The 24276-nt window shown below is 46.7% G+C and overlaps 1 protein-coding gene across 4 annotated transcripts in view; it reads left to right on the forward strand.

The window, feature by feature from the left end:
- The window catches only part of LOC110536866 (polypyrimidine tract-binding protein 3), a 125443-nt gene that overhangs the window by 81074 nt on the left and 20093 nt on the right, over positions 1–24276 (forward strand). For 2 of the 4 annotated variants that reach the window (XM_036936744.2, XM_036936746.2), the window contains exons 7-9: positions 9384–9558; positions 19544–19618; positions 21872–22038. In XM_036936744.2, the coding sequence (XP_036792639.1) occupies positions 9384–9558; positions 19544–19618; positions 21872–22038 (417 nt within the window). The remainder of the gene's footprint in view (positions 1–9383; positions 9559–19543; positions 19619–21871; positions 22039–24276) is intronic. The other 2 variants (XM_036936747.2, XM_090191555.1) reach the window with 1 other exon arrangement.

A 24276-nucleotide genomic window follows, 5' to 3' on the forward strand; every position in this document is an offset into this window, starting at 1 on the left:
AATCCATGTAATATAGCCTCCACCATCACAATAAATCCATGTAATATAGTCTCCACCTTCACAATAAATCCATGTAATATAGTCTACACCTTCTCAATAAATCCATGTAATATAGTCTACACCTTCACAATAAATCAGTTTAATATAGTCTATACCTTCACAATAAATCCATTTAATAAGCCTCCACCTTCACAATAAATCCATGTAATATAGTCTATACCTTCACAATAAATCAGTTTAATATAGTCTATACCTTCACAATAAATCCATTTAATAAGCCTCCACCTTCACAATAAATCCATGTAATATAGCCTCCACCTTCACAATAAATCCATGTAATATAGCCTCCACCTTCACAATAAATCCATGTAATATAGCCTCCACCTTCACAATAAATCCATTTAATAAGCCTCCACCTTCACAATAAATCCATGTAATATAGTCTACACCTTCACAATAAATCCATGTAATATAGCCTCCGCCTTCACAATAAATCCATGTAATATAGCCTCCACCTTCACAATAAATCCATGTAATATAGTCTACACCTTCACAATAAATCCATGTAATATAGTCTCCACCTTCACAATAAATCCATGTAATATAGCCTCCACCTTCACAATAAATCCATGTAATATAGCCTCCACCTTCACAATAAATCCATGTAATATAGCCTCCACCTTCACAATAAATCCATGTAATATAGCCTCCACCTTCACAATAAATCCATGTAATATAGCCTCCACTTTCACAATAAATCCATGTAATATAGCCTCCACCTTCACAATAAATCAATGTAATATAGTCTCCACCTTCACAATAAATCCATGTAATATAGTCTCCACCTTCACAATAAATCCATGTAATATAGTCTCCACCTTCACAATAAATCCATGTAATATAGCCTCCACCTTCACAATAAATCCATGTAATATAGCCTCCACCTTCACAATAAATCCATGTAATATAGCCTCCACCTTCACAATAAATCCATGTAATATAGCCTCCACCTTCACAATAAATCCATGTAATATAGCCTCCACCTTCACAATAAATCCATGTAATATAGTCTACACCTTCACAATAAATCCATGTAATATAGCCGCCACCTTCACAATAAATCCATGTAATATAGCCTCCACCTTCACAATAAATCCATGTAATATAGCCTCCACCTTCACAATAAATCCATGTAATATAGTCTCCACCTTCACAATAAATCCATGTAATATAGTCTACCTACACCATCACAATAAATCCATGTAATATAGTCTACACCTTCACAATAAATCCATGTAATATAGCCTCCACCTTCACAATAAATCCATGTAATATAGCCTCCACCTTCACAATAAATCCATGTAATATAGCCTCCACCTTCACAATAAATCCATGTAATATAGCCTCCACCTTCACAATAAATCCATGTAATATAGTCTACACCTTCACAATAAATCCATGTAATATAGCCGCCACCTTCACAATAAATCCATGTAATATAGTCTACACCTTCACAATAAATCCATGTAATATAGTCTACACCTTCACAATAAATCCATGTAATATAGCCGCCACCTTCACAATAAATCCATGTAATATAGTCTACACCTTCACAATAAATCCATGTAATATAGCCGCCACCTTCACAATAAATCCATGTAATATAGTCTACACCTTCACAATAAATCCATGTAATATAGTCTACACCTTCACAATAAATCCATGTAATATAGTCTACACCTTCACAATAAATCCATGTAATATAGTCTCCACCTTCACAATAAATCCATGTAATATAGCCTCCACCTTCACAATAAATCCATGTAATATAGCCTACATACACCATCACAATAAATCCATGTAATATAGTCTACACCTTCACAATAAATCCATGTAATATAGTCTCCACCTTCACAATAAATCCATGTAATATAGCCTCCACCTTCACAATAAATCCATGTAATATAGCCTACCTACACCTTCACAATAAATCCATGTAATATAGTCTACACCTTCACAATAAATCCATGTAATATAGTCTACACCTTCACAATAAATCCATGTAATATAGTCTCCACCTTCACAATAAATCCATGTAATATAGCCTCCACCTTCACAATAAATCCATGTAATATAGCCTCCACCTTCACAATAAATCCATGTAATATAGCCTCCACCTTCACAATAAATCCATGTAATATAGTCTCCACCTTCACAATAAATCCATGTAATATAGTCTCCACCTTCACAATAAACCCATGTAATATAGTCTACACCATCACAATAAATCCATGTAATATAGTCTACACCTTCACAATAAATCCATGTAATATAGCCTCCACCTTCACAATAAATCCATGTAATATAGTCTACACCATCACAATAAATCCATGTAATATAGTCTACACCTTCACAATGAATCCATGTAATATAGTCTACACCATCACAATAAATCCATGTAATATAGTCTCCACCTTCACAATAAATCCATGTAATATAGTCTCCACCTTCACAATAAATCCATGTAATATAGCCTCCACCTTCACAATAAATCCATTATTTATTTTAGACAGGTCTAAAGAAACATGATATGAAGAAAATGTAGTCTCTTTCAGAAGAACAGAATAATATACTCTGAGTTGTCCTCATGTTAGGCCCTGATCTGGCTCTGCCATATGGCTGTGGGCTACATCCTCTGAGTTGTCCTCATGTTAGGTCCTGATCTGGCTCTGCCATATGGCTGTGGGCTACATACTCTGAGTTGTCCTTATGTTAGGCCCTGATCTGGCTCTGCCATATGGCTGTGGGCTACATACTCTGAGTTGTCCTTATGTTAGGCCCTGATCTGGCTCTGCCATATGGCTGTGGGCTACATCCTCTGAGTTGTCCTCATGTTAGGTCCTGATCTGGCTCTGCCATATGGCTGTGGGCTACATACTCTGAGTTGTCCTTATGTTAGGCCCTGATCTGGCTCTGCCATATGGCTGTGGGCTACATACTCTGAGTTGTCCTTATGTTAGGCCCTGATCTGGCTCTGCCATATGGCTGTGGGCTACATACTCTGAGTTGTCCTTATGTTAGGCCCTGATCTGGCTCTGCCATATGGCTGTGGGCTACATCCTCTGAGTTGTCCTCATGTTAGGTCCTGATCTGGCTCTGCCATATGGCTGTGGGCTACATCCTCTGAGTTGTCCTTATGTTAGGCCCTGATCTGGCTCTGCCATATGGCTGTGGGCTACATCCTCTGAGTTGTCCTCATGTTAGGTCCTGATCTGGCTCTGCCATATGGCTGTGGGCTACATCCTCTGAGTTGTCCTTATGTTAGGCCCTGATCTGGCTCTGCCATATGGCTGTGGGCTACATACTCTGAGTTGTCCTCATGTTAGGTCCTGATCTGGCTCTGCCATATGGCTGTGGGCTACATCCTCTGAGTTGTCCTCATGTTAGGTCCTGATCTGGCTCTGCCATATGGCTGTGGGCTACATCCTCTGAGTTGTCCTCATGTTAGGTCCTGATCTGGCTCTGCCATATGGCTGTGGGCTACATCCTCTGAGTTGTCCTCATGTTAGGTCCTGATCTGGCTCTGCCAAATGGCTGTGGGCTACACTAGTTCATTTAGCAGACAAGATTTGCTTAGAATTCCAAGGTATTATTTTATATTATGAAGAATAAAATTGAACAAAGCTGAATAAAATAGAAAGGATATTTTCTCCAAACGATTTAAGGGAGTGTGAACATGTGTCTATCCTGTGTTGAGCGGAATTGTAACGCTCCGGGTGTCGTGGGTGTGGAGTCAGACGCAGGAAACAGAGAGTTTCCTGCAATACTGTGCTATTTAATGCACTCACGCAACACTGGGTGCTCAAAACCAAATGCCCCAAACACGGGGGAAGAAAACAGTACAGTAGAATACACGACCAGGAACAAACACGTTCCTCTCCTACATAACCGAAGGGTACAATAATTAATCCCGCACAAAGGAACAGGATAAAAAAGTCTAATAAAGGCCAACTAATGACTCACTAACAGGTGCTAACAATAAACATACAAGGAGGGGGAGGAAAGACAATCAGTGGCAGCTAATAGGCCGGTGACGACGAGCGCCGAGCGCCACCCGACCGGGAAGGGGAGACACAGTTGGTGCAGTGAAGGCCTCCTCCTCCGGTACCCCTCGGCACGGCCCCTCCCAACTCCATCGGAATGGGGGCGGAGGGGCTGGGTGGTGGAACATACAGGACCCTCTCCGAATGCCCACGGTCAGCCAGTAGATTGCCCAATCGGATGGACATATCGATTAGCTCATCCAGGGAAAGAGCCGTGTCCCGACACGCTAGCTCCCTGCGGACGTCCTCCCGGAGACTACACCTGTGGTGGTCGATAAGGGCCCTGTCGTTCCACCCAGATCCTGCTGCCAAGGTCCAGAACTCCAGCGCGTAATGCTGAGCGCTCCTCTTCTCCTGCCTGAGATGAAATAGTCATTCTCCCGCCGCTCGGCCCTCTGGAGGGTGGTCAAACACGGCACGGAAGCGGCGGGAAAACTCGTTCGCTTAGTCTGGGCTGATTCTGATTCCAGACTGCGTTCGCCCACTCCAGAGCACGACCCGTGAGGCAGGAGATGAGGACACTCACCCTCTCTGCTCCTGAGGGAGTGGGTCTGACGGTGGCCAGGTATAGCTCCAGCTGAAGCAGAAACCCCTGGCAACCCGCCGCCGCTCCATCATAAGCCCTCGGGAGCGTCAGACGGAGGGTGCTGGAGTCGGGAGATGGGGAGTCCGGAGCCGGGGGTGGAGAGAGGAGACCACTCCTCTCCCATCGGTCCATTTGATCCATCGCCGATCCGATGGAGGACGGTGGTGTGGTGGAGAACCCGTTCCTCCATCGATGGGAGAGGGTTGGCTGCTGCTCCTGCTGACTCCAATATGGTGCGGGATTCTGTAACGCTCCGGGTGTCGTGGGTGTGAAGTCAGACGCAGGAATGCACTCACGCAACACTGGGTGCTCAAAACCAAATGCCCCAAACACGGGGGGACGAAAACAGTACAGCAGAATACACGACCAGGAACAAACACATTCCTCTACTGCATAACCCGAAGGTCACAATAATCAATCCCGCACAAAGAAACAGGAGGGGGAGGAAAGACAATCAGTGGCAGCTACTAGGCCGGCGACGACGACCGCCGAGCGCCACCCGACCGGGAAGGGTAGCCACCCTCGGTCGGACTCGTGACAGGAATATAACTGTATATAGCTCCACATTGATCTGGTACTGGTACTCCCTGTATATAGCAGCACATTGATCTAGTACTTCCTGTATATAGCTCCACATTGATCTAGTACTTCCTGTATATAGCTCCACATTGATCTAGTACTTCCTGTATATAGCTCCACATTGATCTAGTACTTCCTGTATATAGCAGCACATTGATCTAGTACTTCCTGTATATAGCTCCACATTGATCTAGTACTCCCTGTATATAGCAGCACATTGATCTAGTACTTCCTGTATATAGCTCCACATTGATCTAGTACTTCCTGTATATAGCAGCACATTGATCTGGTACTCCCTGTATATAGCTCCACATTGATCTGGTACTCCCTGTATATAGCTCCACATTGATCTGGTACTGGTACTCACTGTATATAGCTCCACATTGATCTGGTACTGGTACTTCCTGTATATAGCTCCACATTGATCTGGTACTCACTGTATATAGCTCCACATTGATCTGGTACTGGTACTCACTGTATATAGCTCCACATTGATCTGGTACTCACTGTATATAGCTCCACATTGATCTGGTACTGGTACTTCCTGTATATAGCTCCACATTGATCTGGTACTGGTACTTCCTGTATATAGCTCCACATTGATCTGGTACTCACTGTATATAGCTCCACATTGATCTGGTACTGGTACTCCCTGTATATAGCTCCACATTGATCTGGTACTTCCTGTATATAGCTCCACATTGATCTGGTACTGGTACTCCCTGTATATAGCTCCACATTGATCTGGTACTGGTACTCCCTGTATATAGCAGCACATTGATCTGGTACTGGTACTTCCTGTATATAGCTCCACATTGATCTGGTACTTCCTGTATATAGCTCCACATTGATCTGGTACTGGTACTCCCTGTATATAGCTCCACATTGATCTGGTACTTCCTGTATATAGCTCCACATTGATCTGGTACTGGTACTCCCTGTATATAGCTCCACATTGATCTGGTACTTCCTGTACCTAGCTCCACATTGATCTGGTACTGGTACTCCCTGTATATAGCAGCACATTGATCTGGTACTGGTACTTCCTGTATATAGCTCCACATTGATCTGGTACTTCCTGTATATAGCTCTACATTGATCTGGTACTGGTACTCCCTGTATATAGCTCCACATTGATCTGGTACTTCCTGTATATAGCTCCACATTGATCTGGTACTGGTACTCCCTGTATATAGCAGCACATTGATCTGGTACTGGTACTTCCTGTATATAGCTCCACATTGATCTGGTACTTCCTGTATATAGCTCCACATTGATCTGGTACTGGTACTCCCTGTATATAGCTCTACATTGATCTGGTACTGGTACTCCCTGTATATAGCTCCACATTGATCTGGTACTTCCTGTATATAGCTTTACATTGATCTGGTACTTCCTGTATATAGCTCCACATTGATCTGGTACTGGTACTCACTGTATATAGCAGCACATTGATCTGGTACTGGTACTTCCTGTATATAGCTCCACATTGATCTGGTACTTCCTGTATATAGCTCCACATTGATCTGGTACTGGTACTCCCTGTATATAGCTCTACATTGATCTGGTACTGGTACTCCCTGTATATAGCTCCACATTGATCTAGTACTTCCTGTATATAGCTCCACATTGATCTGGTACTTCCTGTATATAGCTCCACATTGATCTGGTACTGGTACTCCCTGTATATAGCTCTACATTGATCTGGTACTGGTACTCCCTGTATATAGCTCTACATTGATCTGGTACTGGTACTCCCTGTATATAGCTCCACATTGATCTAGTACTTCCTGTATATAGCTCCACATTGATCTAGTACTTCCTGTATATAGCTCCATTCATTCTATTTTACTCCTAGTGGTACTATTTTATTCGTATTATTATTTGTATTCTGCATCATTGGGAAGGGCTCGTAATCATTTCACGGTATGTCTACACCAGTTGTATTCAGCGCATGTGACAAATATAATGTGATTTGATTTGGTTAAAAGTAGTGCACTTTGTAGGGAATGGGATGCCATTTGTTAATCAAACCCTGTCACTTTGAATCAGTAACCTAACTCTAACGGCTGCTCTATGGAGGAGCTTGATGTTCTATATTCTCTGAGTGGTACATTAACTGCTAATCTACGGAGGAGCCTGTTGAGTGGTACAGTAACTGTAGTGACACATATTCTGTCATTACTGTAAAACACTGTGGTTTTCTGATGATGGGAGTAGTTTTTTCCTCTGCACTAGACTATAATGATGCACTTCATTCTTCACTGGGACCCTGTGTGATGGTCACCAAGAGAGATACTCAGACATGTTTATGGTGGTCACCAAGAGAGATACTCAGAGATGTTTATGGTGGTCACCAAGAGAGATACTCAGAGATGTTTATGGTGGTCACTCAGAGAGATACTCAGACATGTTTATGGTGGTCACCAAGAGAGATACTCAGACATGTTTATGGTGGTCACCAAGAGAGATACTCAAACATGTTTATGGTGGTCACCAAGAGAGATACTCAAACATGTTTATGGTGGTCACTCTGAGAGATACTCAGACATGTTTATGGTGGTCACCAAGAGAGATACTCAAACATGTTTATGGTGGTCACCAAGAGAGATACTCAGACATGTTTATGGTGGTCACCAAGAGAGATACTCAAACATGTTTATGGTGGTCACCAAGAGAGATACTCAAACATGTTTATGGTGGTCACTCTGAGAGATACTCAGACATGTTTATGGTGGTCACCAAGAGAGATACTCAAACATGTTTATGGTGGTCACTCTGAGAGATACTCAGACATGTTTATGGTGGTCACCAAGAGAGATACTCAGACATGTTTATGGTGGTCACCAAGAGAGATACTCAAACATGTTTATGGTGGTCACTCTGAGAGATACTCAGAGATGTTTATGGTGGTCACCAAGAGAGATACTCAGACATGTTTATGGTGGTCACCAAGAGAGATACTCAGACATGTTTAAGGTGGTCACCAAGAGAGATACTCAAACATGTTTATGGTGGTCACCAAGAGAGATACTCAGAGATGATTATAGTGGTCACCAAGAGAGATACTCAGACATGTTTATGGTGGTCACCAAGAGAGATACTCAGAGATGATTATAGTGGTCACCAAGAGAGATACTCAGACATGTTTATGGTGGTCACCAAGAGAGATACTCAGAGATGTTTATGGTGGTCACCAAGAGAGATACTCAAACATGTTTATGGTGGTCACCAAGAGAGATACTCAAACATGTTTATGGTGGTCACCAAGAGAGATACTCAAACATGTTTATGGTGGTCACTCTGAGAGATACTCAGACATGTTTATGGTGGTCACCAAGAGAGATACTCAGACATGTTTATGGTGGTCACCAAGAGAGATACTCAGACATGTTTATGGTGGTCACCAAGAGAGATACTCAAACATGTTTATGGTGGTCACCAAGAGAGATACTCAGACATGTTTATGGTGGTCACCAAGAGAGATACTCAGACATGTTTATGGTGGTCACCAAGAGAGATACTCAAACATGTTTATGGTGGTCACTCTGAGAGATACTCAGAGATGTTTATGGTGGTCACCAAGAGAGATACTCAGACATGTTTATGGTGGTCACCAAGAGAGATACTCAAACATGTTTATGGTGGTCACCAAGAGAGATACCCAGACATGTTTATAGTGGTCACCAAGAGAGATACTCAGAGATGTTTATGGTGGTCACCAAGAGAGATACTCAAACATGTTTAAGGTGGTCACTCAGAGCAGAGAGATACTCAGAGATGTTTATGGTGGTCACTCAGAGAGGTACTCAGAGATGTTTATGGTGGTCACCAAGAGAGATACTCAGACATGTTTAAGGTGGTCACCAAGAGAGATACTCAGAGATGTTTATAGTGGTCACCAAGAGAGATACTCAAACATGTTTAAGGTGGTCATTCAGAGAGATACTCAGAGATGTTTAAAGTGGTCACCAAGAGAGATACTCAGACATGTTTATGTGCCAATTATCCTGAAATGTACTATTTTGTATATATAATGAATGTCTGTCCAATCTATTTGTTGATCTAACACCCCCTCTCTCTCTCTTTCTCTCTCTCTCTTTCTCTCTCTCTAGACTTTAGATGGCCAGAACATCTATAACGCATGCTGCACTCTGCGTGTGGAGTTCTCCAAGCTGACCAGTCTGAATGTGAAATACAACAATGACAAAAGCCGAGATTTCACCCGCCTGGATCTTCCCTCTGGAGATGGACAACCTACCATGGACCCTGCCTTGACTGCCGCCTTCGGTGAGACCAACGACGCTTATTACTGAGACCAGGAACAGTTAGCATTTCAACAGTTAGCATTTCAACAGTTAGCATTTCAACAGTTAGCATTTCAACAGTTAGCATTTCAACACTTAGCATTTCAACACTTAGCATTTCAACACTTAGCATTTCAACACTTAGCATTTCCGATAGGAAAACACATCACAGTTAGCCACAATTCAAACAGTCCCCTCCACATCCTGTCTGCCCCCTTCACTTCCTGTCATATTCACCACTTCCTGTCTGACTCCGCCACTTCCTGTCTGCCCCCCCCCCCCACTTCCTGTCTGCGCCTTCCACGTCCTCTCTGTCCCACTCCACTTCCTGTCTGTCCCCTACAATAAATTCATAGAAGTAGAAGAAGAAATGGACTACTTTAAAATGGAGAAAGCCCTCAATGGATCTGACCGTGCGGTCACAGAAACCAATATGGCAAAGATGCGACGAAGAGTCCTCTATCGACCTCTATGGTTAATGCCCTCCACTTCCTGTCTGTCCCCTCCACATCCTGTCTGTCCCCTCCACTTCCTGCCTGTTTCTCACCTCTGGCTCATTCACAACCCACCCAATAAGTGGTCATCAACATATAAACCGCTCTAATCTGAACGTTACTTGTGCCACTGTGATGTCAGTGAATGAATGATGGTTTGAAAACACAGGTTGTGTTTTTTTTTAATCAATTTGTGTTGACTAATTCGGATAAGCTTGTCCCTTAGGTAATGTAGTGGGGTAAAATGTATCATATATTATATTATATATACCTCACATGCGACCTGCCTATTAAAATGTTTATCTGACTTCATTTAACATTATTGTAAAACCAATCAATTATTATGCGTTTAGCTGACTAAGAATGGTCATGAGAAGCCAATATCAAATAACTTATTATTTAATAACTTTATAAAATAAATGATTGCATTACAAATCAAATCAAATGTTATTTGTCACATACATATGTTTAGCAGCTGTTATTGCGGGTGTAGTGAAATGCTTGTGTTTCTAGCTCCAACAGTGCAGTAATATCTAACAAGTAATATCCAACAATTTCACAACAATTCACACCAATACACACCAATCTAAGGTAAAGGAATGGAATTAAAATATAAATATATGAGTGAGCAATGTCAGAGCGGCATAGACTGAGATACAGTAGATAGTATAGAATACAGTATATACATATGAGATGAGTAATGTCAGAGCAGCATAGACTGAGATACAGTAGATAGTGTAAAATAGTATAAAATACAGTATATACATATGAGTAATGCAAAATACGTCAACATTATTAACCTCTACAGGACCGGCATGAGGTTGTAAGTAACAAGAACATTTCCCAGGACATAGAAATGTCTGATATGGGATTACATTCTTGTTAATCTAACTGCACTGTCCAATTTACAGTAACTATTACAGTGAAAGAATACCATGCTATTGTTTGAGGAGAGTGAGCATTTGTGAACTTGAACATGTATTAATAAACCAATTAGGCACGGGGTGGCAGGTAGCCTAGTGGTTAGAGTGTAGAGGAGGCAGGTAGACTAGTGGTTAGAGTGTAGAGGAGGCAGGTAGACTAGTGGTTAGAGTGTAGAGGAGGCAGGTAGACTAGTGGTTAGAGTGTAGAGGAGGCAGGTAGCCTAGTGGTTAGAGTGTAGAGGTGGCAGGTAGCCTAGTGGTTAGAGTGTAGAGGTGGCAGGTAGCCTAGTGGTTAGAGTGTAGAGGCGGCAGGTAGCCTAGTGGTTAGAGTGTAGAGGCGGCAGGTAGCCTAGTGGTTAGAGTGTAGGGGCGGCAGGTAGCCTAGTGGTTAGAGCGTAGAGGCGGCAGGTAGCCTAGTGGTTAGAGGGTAGAGGTGGCAGGTAGCCTAGTGGTTAGAGTGTAGAGGTGGCAGGTAGCCTAGTGGTTAGAGTGTAGAGGTGGCAGGTAGCCTAGTGGTTAGAGTGTAGAGGTGGCAGGTAGCCTAGTGGTTAGAGTGTAGAGGAGGCAGGTAGACTAGTGGTTAGAGTGTAGAGGAGGCAGGTAGACTAGTGGTTAGAGTGTAGAGGTGGCAGGTAGCCTAGTGGTTAGAGTGTAGAGGTGGCAGGTAGCCTAGTGGTTAGAGTGTAGGGGCGGCAGGTAGCTTAGTGGTTAGAGTGTAGAGGTGGTAGGGTAGCCTAGTGGTTAGAGTGCAGAGGTGGCAGGTAGCCTAGTGGTTAGAGTGTAGAGGTGGCAGGTAGCCTAGTGGTTAGAGTGTAGAGTTGGCAGGTAGCCTAGTGGTTAGAGTGTAGAGGTGGCAGGTAGCCTAGTGGTTAGAGTGTAGAGGAGGCAGGTAGCCTAGTGGTTAGAGTGTAGAGGTGGCAGGTAGCCTAGTGGTTAGAGTGTAGGGGCGGCAGGTAGCTTAGTGGTTAGAGTGTAGAGGTGGCAGGTAGCCTAGTGGTTAGAGTGTAGAGGTGGCAGGTAGCCTAGTGGTTAGAGTGTAGAGGTGGCAGGTAGCCTAGTGGTTAGAGTGTAGAGGTGGCAGGTAGCCTAGTGGTTAGAGTGTAGAGGAGGCAGGTAGCCTAGTGGTTAGAGTGTAGAGGTGGCAGGTAGCCTAGTGGTTAGAGTGTAGGGGCGGCAGGTAGCTTAGTGGTTAGAGTGTAGAGGTGGTAGGGTAGCCTAGTGGTCAGAGTGTAGAGGAGGCAGGTAGCCTAGTGTTTAGAGTGTAGAGGTGGTAGGGTAGCCTAGTGGTTAGAGTGTAGAGGAGGCAGGTAGACTAGTGGTTAGAGTGTAGAGGCGGCAGGGTAGCCTAGTGGTTAGAGTGTAGAGGAGGCAGGTAGACTAGTGGTTAGAGTGTAGAGGCGGCAGGGTAGCCTAGTGGTTAGAGTGTAGAGGAGGCAGGTAGCCTAGTGGTTAGAGTGTAGAGGCGGCAGGGTAGCCTAGTGGTTAGAGTGTAGGGGTGGCAGGTAGTCTAGTGGTTAGAGTGTAGAGGTGGCAGGTAGCCTAGTGGTTAGAGTGTAGGGGCGGCAGGTAGCTTAGTGGTTAGAGTGTAGAGGTGGTAGGGTAGCCTAGTGGTTAGAGTGCAGAGGTGGCAGGTAGCCTAGTGGTTAGAGTGTAGAGGTGGCAGGTAGCCTAGTGGTTAGAGTGTAGAGGTGGCAGGTAGCCTAGTGGTTAGAGTGTAGAGGTGGCAGGTAGCCTAGTGGTTAGAGTGTAGAGGAGGCAGGTAGCCTAGTGGTTAGAGTGTAGAGGTGGCAGGTAGCCTAGTGGTTAGAGTGTAGGGGCGGCAGGTAGCTTAGTGGTTAGAGTGTAGAGGTGGTAGGGTAGCCTAGTGGTCAGAGTGTAGAGGAGGCAGGTAGCCTAGTGTTTAGAGTGTAGAGCTGGTAGGGTAGCCTAGTGGTTAGAGTGTAGAGGAGGCAGGTAGCCTAGTGGTTAGAGTGTAGAGGTGGTAGGGTAGCCTAGTGGTCAGAGTGTAGAGGAGGCAGGTAGCCTAGTGTTTAGAGTGTAGAGGTGGTAGGGTAGCCTAGTGGTTAGAGTGTAGAGGAGGCAGGTAGCCTAGTGGTTAGAGTAGAGGAGGCAGGGTAGCCTAGTGGTTAGAGTGTAGAGGAGGCAGGTAGCCTAGTGGTTAGAGTGTAGAGGTAGCCTAGTGGTTAGAGTGTAGGGGTGGCAGGTAGCCTAGTGGTTAGAGTGTAGAGGAGGCAGGTAGCCTAGTGGTTAGAGTGTAGAGGCGGCAGGTAGCCTAGTGGTTAGAGTGTAGAGGAGGCAGGTAGCCTAGTGGTTAGAGTGTAGAGGCGGCAGGTAGCCTAGTGGTTAGAGTGTAGAGGAGGCAGGTAGCCTAGTGGGTAGAGTGTAGAGGAGGCAGGTAGCCTAGTGGTTAGAGTGTAGAGGTGGCAGGTAGCCTAGTGGTTAGAGTGTAGAGGTGGCAGGTAGCCTAGTGGTTAGAGTGTAGAGGTGGTAGGGTAGCCTAGTGGTTAGAGTGTAGAGGAGGCAGGTAGCCTAGTGGTTAGAGTGTAGAGGCGGCAGGTAGCCTAGTGGTTAGAGTGTAGAGGCGGCAGGTAGACTAGTGGTTAGAGTGTAGAGGAGGCAGGTAGCCTAGTGGTTAGAGTGTAGAGGCGGCAGGGTAGCCTAGTGGTTAGAGTGTAGAGGCGGCAGGGTAGCCTAGTGGTTAGAGTGTAGAGGAGGCAGGTAGACTAGTGGTTAGAGTGTAGAGGCGGCAGGGTAGCCTAGTGGTTAGAGTGTAGAGGAGGCAGGTAGACTAGTGGTTAGAGTGTAGAGGCGGCAGGGTAGCCTAGTGGTTAGAGTGTAGAGGAGGCAGGTAGCCTAGTGGTTAGAGTGTAGAGGCGGCAGGGTAGCCTAGTGGTTAGAGTGTAGGGGTGGCAGGTAGTCTAGTGGTTAGAGTGTAGAGGTGGCAGGTAGCCTAGTGGTTAGAGTGTAGGGGTGGCAGGTAGCCTAGTGGTTAGAGTGTAGGGGTGGCAGGTAGCCTAGTGGTTAGAGTGTAGAGGTGGCAGGTAGTCTTGTGGTTAGAGTGTAGAGGAGGCAGGTAGCCTAGTGGTTAGAGTGTAGAGGAGGCAGGTAGCCTAGTGGTTAGAGTGTAGAGGAGGCAGGTAGCCTAGTGGTTAGAGTGTAGAGGAGGCAGGTAGCCTAGTGGTTAGAGTGTAGGGGTGGCAGGTAGCCTAGTGGTTAGAGTGTAGGGGTGGCAGGTAGCCTAGTGGTTAGAGTGTAGAGGCGGCAGGGTAGCCTAGTGGTTAGAGTGTAGAGGAGGCAGGTAGTCTAGTGGTTAGAGTGTAGGGGTGGCAGGTAGCCTAGTGGTTAGAGTGTAGGGGTGGCAGGTAGCCTAGTGGTTAGAGTGTAGAGGCGGCAGGGTAGCCTAGTGGTTAGAGTGTAGAGGAGGCAGGTAGTCTAGTGGTTAGAGTGTAGGGGTGGCAGGTAGCCTAGTGGTTAGAGTGTAGAGGCGGCAGGGTAGCCTAGTGGTTAGAGTGTAGAGGTGGCAGGTAGCCTAGTGGTTAGAGTGTAGAGGAGGCAGGTAGCCTAGTGGTTAGAGTGTAGAGGCTGCAGGTAGCCTAGTGGTTAGAGTGTAGAGGAGGCAGGTAGCCTAGTGGTTAGAGTGTAGAGGCGGCAGGTAGCCTAGTGGTTAGAGTGTAGAGGAGGCAGGTAACATAGTGGTTAGAGTGTAGAGGTAGCCTAGTGGTTAGAGTGTAGAGGCGGCAGGTAGCCTAGTGGTTAGAGTGTAGAGGCGGCAGGTAGCCTAGTGGTTAGAGTGTAGAGGAGGCAGGTAGCCTAGTGGTTAGAGTGTAGAGGTGGCAGGTAGCCTAGTGTTTAGAGTGTAGAGGTGGCAGGTAGCCTAGTGGTTAGAGTGTAGAGGCGGCAGGTAGCCTGGTGGTTAGAGTGTTGAGGAGGCAGGTAGCCTAGTGGTTAGAGTGTAGAGGAGGCAGGTAGCCTAGTGGTTAGAGTGTAGAGGAGGCAGGTAGCCTAGTGGTTAGAGTGTAGAGGTGGCAGGTAGCCTAGTGGTTAGAGTGTAGAGGCGGCAGGGTAGCCTAGTGGTTAGAGTGTAGAGGAGGCAGGTAGTCTAGTGGTTAGAGTGTAGGGGTGGCAGGTAGCCTAGTGGTTAGAGTGTAGGGGTGGCAGGTAGCCTAGTGGTTAGAGTGTAGAGGCGGCAGGGTAGCCTAGTGGTTAGAGTGTAGAGGAGGCAGGTAGTCTAGTGGTTAGAGTGTAGGGGTGGCAGGTAGCCTAGTGGTTAGAGTGTAGAGGCGGCAGGGTAGCCTAGTGGTTAGAGTGTAGAGGTGGCAGGTAGCCTAGTGGTTAGAGTGTAGAGGTAGCCTAGTGGTTAGAGTGTAGAGGCGGCAGGTAGCCTAGTGGTTAGAGTGTAGAGGAGGCAGGTAGCCTAGTGGTTAGAGTGTAGAGGAGGCAGGTAGCCTAGTGGTTAGAGTGTAGGGGTGGCAGGTAGCCTAGTGGTTAGAGTGTAGGGGTGGCAGGTAGCCTAGTGGTTAGAGTGTAGAGGCGGCAGGGTAGCCTAGTGGTTAGAGTGTAGAGGAGGCAGGTAGTCTAGTGGTTAGAGTGTAGGGGTGGCAGGTAGCCTAGTGGTTAGAGTGTAGGGGTGGCAGGTAGCCTAGTGGTTAGAGTGTAGAGGCGGCAGGGTAGCCTAGTGGTTAGAGTGTAGAGGAGGCAGGTAGTCTAGTGGTTAGAGTGTAGGGGTGGCAGGTAGCCTAGTGGTTAGAGTGTAGAGGCGGCAGGGTAGCCTAGTGGTTAGAGTGTAGAGGAGGCAGGTAGCCTAGTGGTTAGAGTGTAGAGGAGGCAGGTAGCCTAGTGGTTAGAGTGTAGAGGCGGCAGGTAGCCTAGTGGTTAGAGTGTAGAGGCGGCAGGTAGCCTAGTGGTTAGTAGTCGAGTGTTTTAGCAGCACGAGTACTACAGTCAATGTGTTGATAGAACTTCGGTAGGGTTTTCTTCAAATTTGCTTTGTTAAAATCCCCAGCTACAATAAATGTGGCCTCAGGATAAATGGCTTCCAGTTTGCATAAAGTCCAGTGAGGGTCTTTGAGGGGCCTCTTGGTATCTGGCTTGAGGGGGAATATACACGGCTGTGACTATAACCGAAGAGAATTCTCTTGGGAGGTAATACGGTCGGCATTTGATTGTGAGGTATTCTAGGTCGGGTGAACAAAAGGACTTGAGTTCCTGTATGTTATCACAATCACACCATGAAGAGTTCATCATACCCTTCTTCTTCAAGGAGAGACATTTATTCCTGTCTGCGCGATGAACTGAGAACCCAACTGGCTGTACGGACTCAGACAGTATATTCCGGGAGAGCCATGTTTCCGTGAAACAGAGTATGTTACAGTCCCTGATGTCTCTCTGGAAGGAAATCCTCGCCCTGAGCTCGTCAATTTTATTATCCAGAGACTGAACATTAGCGAGTTACTGTGCATACTTGGAAGCGGTGGGTGGTGTGCGCGTGCCTCATGACTCATGACTCTGAATTTCTGTGCTAATAATGTAACAGCTATTGCCTAGGAGCTAGAAGCAACGGCTGTCCTATCTGTCGGCGCTATCTTGGTGATTTTCCCATATCCGTTCTCATACTCATTATGTCAGACTACTTGTCACACCCGTAAACATCTCTAGCAGTAGTCAATCTGCTTATGCTGAAAAACCTTGTTAGTGCATAACGTCAAATTCACTTTTGAATTTTCTGTCTTTTTTTGGCTCCAGACAAAAGCTAATATTTCATTTAAAACCATTTTTTTGTTTTGTGAATAAGAGTTTGGTTAAAACTGCACTAAATAGCAAATAGAGCACAGGTTGAACCCTTATCACACCTAGCTCTCTGCTGTCACGAAACTGGTTGGTTCTGTAGTGTAACAAGAGAAGAGACTCTGCGTCCCAAATTGCACCGTATGCCCAATATAGTGCACTATTTAGGGAATAGGGTCCCATTTGGGAGGAAGGAATGCTTGTAGGGATTGAGCTTGCGAACATTCCTCTTCTTTAATGAACTGTAAACCTTCCAACATTTAATTTCCTGTATTGGCAGCCCCAACAACAACCCCCCCCCCCCACAATGAGGAAATTGAAAAGCGGTGTCCCCTTTTGGGATTGCTTTGTGAGCAACGTGTACCATATGGAATAGTCTACTGTTTGTAGGGGCCTTGAATTAAAAAATTGGACAAGGTTCCAATTCACACACTTAACAAGACAACATCCCCCCTACTGCCTCTGATCTGGAGGACTCACTAAACAGAGAACATTCCTGGTCATCCCTACTGCCTCTGATCTGGAGGACTCACTAAACAGAGAACATCCCTACTGCCTCTGATCTGGCGGACTCACTAAACAGAGAACATCCCTGGTCATCCCTACTACCTCTGATCTGGAGGACTCACTAAACAGAGAACATCCCTGGTCATCCCTACTGCCTCTGATCTGGAGGACTCACTAAACAGAGAACATCCCTGGTCATCCCTACTGCCTCTGATCTGGAGGACTCACTAAACAGAGAACATCCCTGGTCATCCCTACTGCCTCTAATCTGGAAGACTCACTAAACAGAGAACATCCCTGGTCATCCCTACTGCATCTGATCTGGTGGACTCACTAAACAGAGAACATCCCTGGTCGTCCCTACTGCCTCTGATCTGGAGGACTCACTAAACAGAGAACATCCCTGGTCGTCCCTACTTCCTCTGATCTGGAGGACTCACTAAACAGAGAACATCCCTGGTCATCCCTACTGCCTCTGATCTGGAGGACTCACTAAACAGAGAACATCCCTGGTCATCCCTACTGCCTCTGATCTGGCGGACTCACTAAACAGAGAACATCCCTGGTCATCCCTACTGCCTCTGATCTGGAGGACTCACTAAACAGAGAACATCCCTGGTCATCCCTACTTCCTCTGATCTGGAGGACTCACTAAACAGAGAACATCCCTGGTCATCCCTACTTCCTCTGATCTGGAGGACTCACTAAACAGAGAACATCCCTGGTCATCCCTACTTCCTCTGATCTGGAGGACTCACTAAACAGAGAACATCCCTGGTCATCCCTACTGCCTCTGATCTGGCGGACTCACTAAACAGAGAACATCCCTGGTCGTCATTACTGCCTCTGATCTGGAGGACTCACTAAACAGAGAACATCCCTGGTCATCCCTACTGTCTCTGATCTGGAGGACTCACTAAACAGAGAACATCCCTGGTCATCCCTACTGCCTCTGATCTGGAGGACTCACTAAACAGAGAACATCCCTGGTCATCCCTACTGCCTCTGATCTGGAGGACTCACTAAACAGAGAACATCCCTGGTCATCCCTACTGCCTCTGATCTGGAGGACTCACTAAACAGAGAACATCCCTGGTCATCCCTACTGTCTCTGATCTGGAGGACTCACTAAACAGAGAACATCCCTGGTCGTCCCTACTGCCTCTGATCTGGTGGACTCACTAAACAGAGAACATCCCTGGTCGTCCCTACTGCCTCTGATCTGGAGGACTCACTAAACAGAGAACATCCCTGGTCATCCCTACTGCCTCTGATCTGGAGGACTCACTAAACAGAGAACATCCCTGGTCATCCCTACTGCCTCTGATCTGGAGGACTCACTAAACAGAGAACATCCCTGGTCATCCCTACTGCCTCTGATCTGGAGGACTCACTAAACAGAGAACATCCCTGGTCATCCCTACTGTCTCTGATCTGGAGGACTCACTAAACAGAGAACATCCCTGGTCGTCCCTACTGCCTCTGATCTGGAGGACTCACTAAACAGAGAACATCCCTGGTCGTCCCTACTTCCTCTGATCTGGAGGACTCACTAAACAGAGAACATCCCTGGTCGTCCCTACTGCCTCTGATCTGGAGGACTCACTAAACAGAGAACATCCCTGGTCGTCCCTACTTCCTCTGATCTGGAGGACTCACTAAACAGAGAACATCCCTGGTCGTCCCTACTGCCTCTGATCTGGAGGACTCACTAAACAGAGAACATCCCTGGTCGTCCCTACTTCCTCTGATCTGGAGGACTCACTAAACAGAGAACATCCCTGGTCGTCCCTACTGCCTCTGATCTGGAGGACTCACTAAACAGAGAACATCCCTGGTCGTCCCTACTGCCTCTGATCTAGAGGACTCACTAATCACACATGCGTAATTTGTAAATTATGTTGTGTTGGAGTCTGTCCCTGGTTATCTGTAAATTGGTGCCATCTGGTTTTCTTAATTAATATAAGGAATTTGAAATTATTTATATTTTCGACTGTTACTTTTGATACTTCAGTATATTTAAAATGCAATACTTTTAGACTTTTACTCAAGTAGTATTTTACTGGGTGACTTTCACTTTTGATTGAGTTATTTTCTATTAAGGTATCTTTACTTTTAGTCAAGTATGACCATTGGATACTTTTCCCACCAATGCTGCTTTGTCGGGCCTTTGGGATCTTGGGAAAGTTAAGCACTTTGTGACAACTGCTGAGGTAAAAAGGGCTTTATATTTCATACATTTGATTTATTGTGTTTCCAGGTGCTCCGGGTATCATCTCTTCGCCTTACGCTGGGGCAGCAGGTTTTGGCCCCGCAATTGGGTTCCCCCAAGCAGGTAGGTACCACCACACTATCACCCTCCTCCTGCCCTATACCCCCTATAAAGCTAGGTATCACCCTCCTCCAGCCCCATACCCCCTATATAGGTAGGTACCACCCCACTATCACTCTCCTCCAGCCCCATACCCCCTATATAGGTAGGTACCACCCCACTATCACTGCCCCATACCCCCTATATAGGTAGGTATCACCCTCCTCCTGCCCCATACCCCCTATATAGGTAGGTACACCCTCCTCCAGCCCCATACCCCCCATATAGGTAGGTACACCCTCCTCCAGCCCCATACCCCCTATATAGGTAGGTACCACCCCACTATCACCCTCCTCCTGCCCCATACCCCCTATATAGGTAGGTACCACCCCACCATCACCCTCCTCCTGCCCCATACCCCCTATATAGGTAGGTACCACCCCACCATCACCCTCCTCCTGCCCCATACCCCCTATATAGGTAGGTACCACCCCACTATCACCCTCCTCCTGCCCCATACCCCCTATATAGGGAGGTACCACCCCACCATCACCCTCCTCCAGCACCATACCCCCTATATAGGTAGGTATCACCCTCCTCCTGCCCCATACCCCCTATATAGGTAGGTACCACCCCACTATCACCCTCCTCCAGCCCCATACCCCCTATATAGGTAGGTACACCCTCCTCCTGCCCCATACCCCCTATATAGGTAGGTACACCCTCCTCCAGCCCCATACCCCCTATATAGGTAGGTACCACCCCACTATCACCCTCCTCCAGCCCCATACCCCCTATATAGGTAGGTATCACCCTCCTCCTGCCCCATACCCCCTATATAGGTAGGTACCACCCCACTATCACTCTCCTCCAGCCCCATTGACTTGACTGGGGCATCATCCTCAGACCACGGCAGCCCCATTGACTTGACTGGGGAATCATCCTCAGACCACGGCAGCCCCATTGACTTGACTGGGGAATCATCCTCATACCGCGGCAGCCCCATTGACTTGACTGGGGAATCATCCTCAGACCACGGCAGCCCCATTGACTTGACTGGGGAATCATCCTCAGACCGCGGCAGCCCCATTGACTTGACTGGGGAATCATCCTCATACCGCGGCAGCCCCATTGACTTGACTGGGGAATCATCCTCAGACCACGGCAGCCCCATTGACTTGACTGGGGAATCATCCTCAGACCGCAGCAGCCCCATTGACTTGACTGGGGAATCATCCTCAGACCACGGCAGCCCCATTGACTTGACTGGGGAATCATCCTCAGACCACGGCAGCCCCATTGACTTGACTGGGGAATCATCCTCAGACCGCGGCAGCCCCATTGACTTGACTGGGGAATCATCCTCAGACCACCGCAGCCCCATTGACTTGACTGGGGCATCATCCTCAGACCGCGTCAGCCCCATTGACTTGACTGGGGAATCATCCTCAGACCACGGCAGCCCCATTGACTTGACTGGGGAATCATCTTCAGCCCCATTGACTTGACTGGGGAATCATCTTCAGCCCCATTGACTTGACTGGGGAATCATCTTCAGCCCCATTGACTTGACTGGGGAATCATCTTCAGCCCCATTGACTTGACTGGGGAATCATCTTCAGCCCCATTGACTTGACTGGGGAATCATCTTCAGCCCCATTGACTTGACTGGGGAATCATCTTCAGCCCCATTGACTTGACTGGGGAATCATCTTCAGCCCCATTGACTTGACTGGGGAATCATGTTCTAGTGTTTCTATTTTTATAAGTACATAATCTCAACCATCATCATCATCATCATCTTTCTCCCACTCTCCGACTGCGTCCCAAATGTACTATATAGTGAATAGGGTGCCATTTGGGACACCCCCCTCACCTCCCCTCCCCTCACCTCCCCTCTCCTACCGTCTCTCCTCCCCCCTCACCTCTCCTCCCCTCTCCTACCGTCTCTCCTCCCCCCTCTCCTACCGTCTCTTTTCCCCCCTCACCTCCCCTCTCCTACAGTCTCTTCCTCCCCTCCCCTCTCCTAACGTCTCTCCTCCCCCTCCCCCCTCCCCTCTTCTAACGTCTCTCCTCCCCCTCCCCCCTCCCCTCCCCTCACCTCCCCTCTCCTACCGTCTTTTCTCCCCCTCCCCTCCCTTCTCCTACTGTCTCTCCTCCCTCCTCATACTGATCCTGGGCTCTCCCCTCCTCTCTCCTAACGTCTCTCCTCCCCCTCCCCTCTCCTACCGTCTCTCCTCTCCTCATACTGACCCTGGGCCCTCCTCCCTCCTCTAGTAGGCCCGCCCTTTGACCTGCTATCGTGCGTGCCCCCAGGTCTGTCCATGCACACGATGACCGGCGCTCTGGGACCCCTCGCCATGCCCGGCTCACGGATGACCCTACACGGCATGGCCCCGATCGCTGTTCACGCCGTTCTCCTTGTCTCCAACCTCAACCCTGATGTAAGTGACCCCCCACCTGTTACCCCCTCAACTCCTCTTTATTGTTTGTGCTTGCCATTGCTCAACGCCATTGCTCAACGCCATTGCTCAACGCCATTGCTCAACGCCATTGCTCAACGCCATTGCTCAACGCCATTGCTCAACGCCATTGCTCAACGCCATTGCTCAACGGCGAGCTAAACATTTGGGCATTACAAGGAATGTTGACTTGATAGAACCAACAGATCTGGGACCAGGCTACCCCTGCAAAACTCTCAGAACATGCCACACACCAAGCCGCCCAAAACAGACATAAAACACCACACTTTCCAGATAACTAAATGGTACTGACCTGGTGAGAAGGGACACTTTCCAGATAACTAAATGGTACTGACCTGGTGAGAAGGGACACTTTCCAGATAACTAAATGTTACTGACCTGGTGAGAAGGGACACTTTCCAGATAACTAAATGGTACTGACCTGGTGAGAAGGGACACTTTCCAGATAACTAAATGGTACTGACCTGGTGAGAAGGGACACTTTCCAGATAACTAAATGTTACTGACCTGGTGAGAAGGGACACTTTCCAGATAACTAAATGGTACTGACCTGGTGAGAAGGGACACTTTCCAGATAACTAAATGGTACTGACCTGGTGAGAAGGGACACTTTCCAGATAACTAAATGGTACTGACCTGGTGAGAAGGGACACTTTCCAGATAACTAAATGTTACTGACCTGGTGAGAAGGGACACTTTCCAGATAACTAAATGGTACTGACCTGGTGAGAAGGGACACTTTCCAGATAACTAAATGGTACTGACCTGGTGAGAAGGGACACTTTCCAGATAACTAAATGTTACTGACCTGGTGAGAAGGGACACTTTCCAGATAACTAAATGGTACTGACCTGGTGAGAAGGGACACTTTCCAGATAACTAAATGGTACTGACCTGGTGAGAAGGGACACTTTCCAGATAACTAAATGTTACTGACCTGGTGAGAAGGGACACTTTCCAGATAACTAAATGTTACTGACCTGGTGAGAAGGGACACTTTCCAGATAACTAAATGTTACTGACCTGGTGAGAAGGGACACTTTCCAGATAACTAAATGTTACTGACCTGGTGAGAAGGGACACTTTCCAGATAACTAAATGTTACTGACCTGGTGAGAAGGGACACTTTCCAGATAACTAAATGTTACTGACCTGGTGAGAAGGGACACTTTCCAGATAACTAAATGTTACTGACCTGGTGAGAAGGGACACTTTCCAGATAACTAAATGGTACTGACCTGGTGAGAAGGGACACTTTCCAGATAACTAAATGGTACTGACCTGGTGAGAAGGGACACTTTCCAGATAACTAAATGGTACTGACCTGGTGAGAAGGGACACTTTCCAGATAACTAAATGGTACTGACCTGGTGAGAAGGGACACTTTCCAGATAACTAAATATTACTGACCTGGTGAGAAGGGACACTTTCCAGATAACTAAATGTTACTGACCTGGTGAGAAGGGACACTTTCCAGATAACTAAATGTTACTGACCTGGTGAGAAGGGACACTTTCCAGATAACTAAATGTTACTGACCTGGTGAGAAGGGACACTTTCCAGATAACTAAATGTTACTGACCTGGTGAGAAGGGACACTTTCCAGATAACTAAATGTTACTGACCTGGTGAGAAGGGACACTTTCCAGATAACTAAATGGTACTGACCTGGTGAGAAGGGACACTTTCCAGATAACTAAATGGTACTGACCTGGTGAGAAGGGACACTTTCCAGATAACTAAATGTTACTGACCTGGTGAGAAGGGACACTTTCCAGATAACTAAATGTTACTGACCTGGTGAGAAGGGACACTTTCCAGATAACTAAATGTTACTGACCTGGTGAGAAGGGACACTTTCCAGATAACTAAATGTTACTGACCTGGTGAGAAGGGACACTTTCCAGATAACTAAATGTTACTGACCTGGTGAGAAGGGACACTTTCCAGATAACTAAATGTTACTGACCTGGTGAGAAGGGACACTTTCCAGATAACTAAATGTTACTGACCTGGTGAGAAGGGACACTTTCCAGATAACTAAATGGTACTGACCTGGTGAGAAGGGACACTTTCCAGATAACTAAATGGTACTGACCTGGTGAGAAGGGACACTTTCCAGATAACTAAATGGTACTGACCTGGTGAGAAGGGACACTTTCCAGATAACTAAATGGTACTGACCTGGTGAGAAGGGAC

This window comes from Oncorhynchus mykiss, chromosome 12 (genome assembly GCF_057628025.1).
Source record: "Oncorhynchus mykiss isolate SJ-2025 chromosome 12, ASM5762802v1, whole genome shotgun sequence".
In the NCBI taxonomy this organism is placed as follows: Eukaryota; Metazoa; Chordata; class Actinopteri; order Salmoniformes; family Salmonidae; genus Oncorhynchus; species Oncorhynchus mykiss.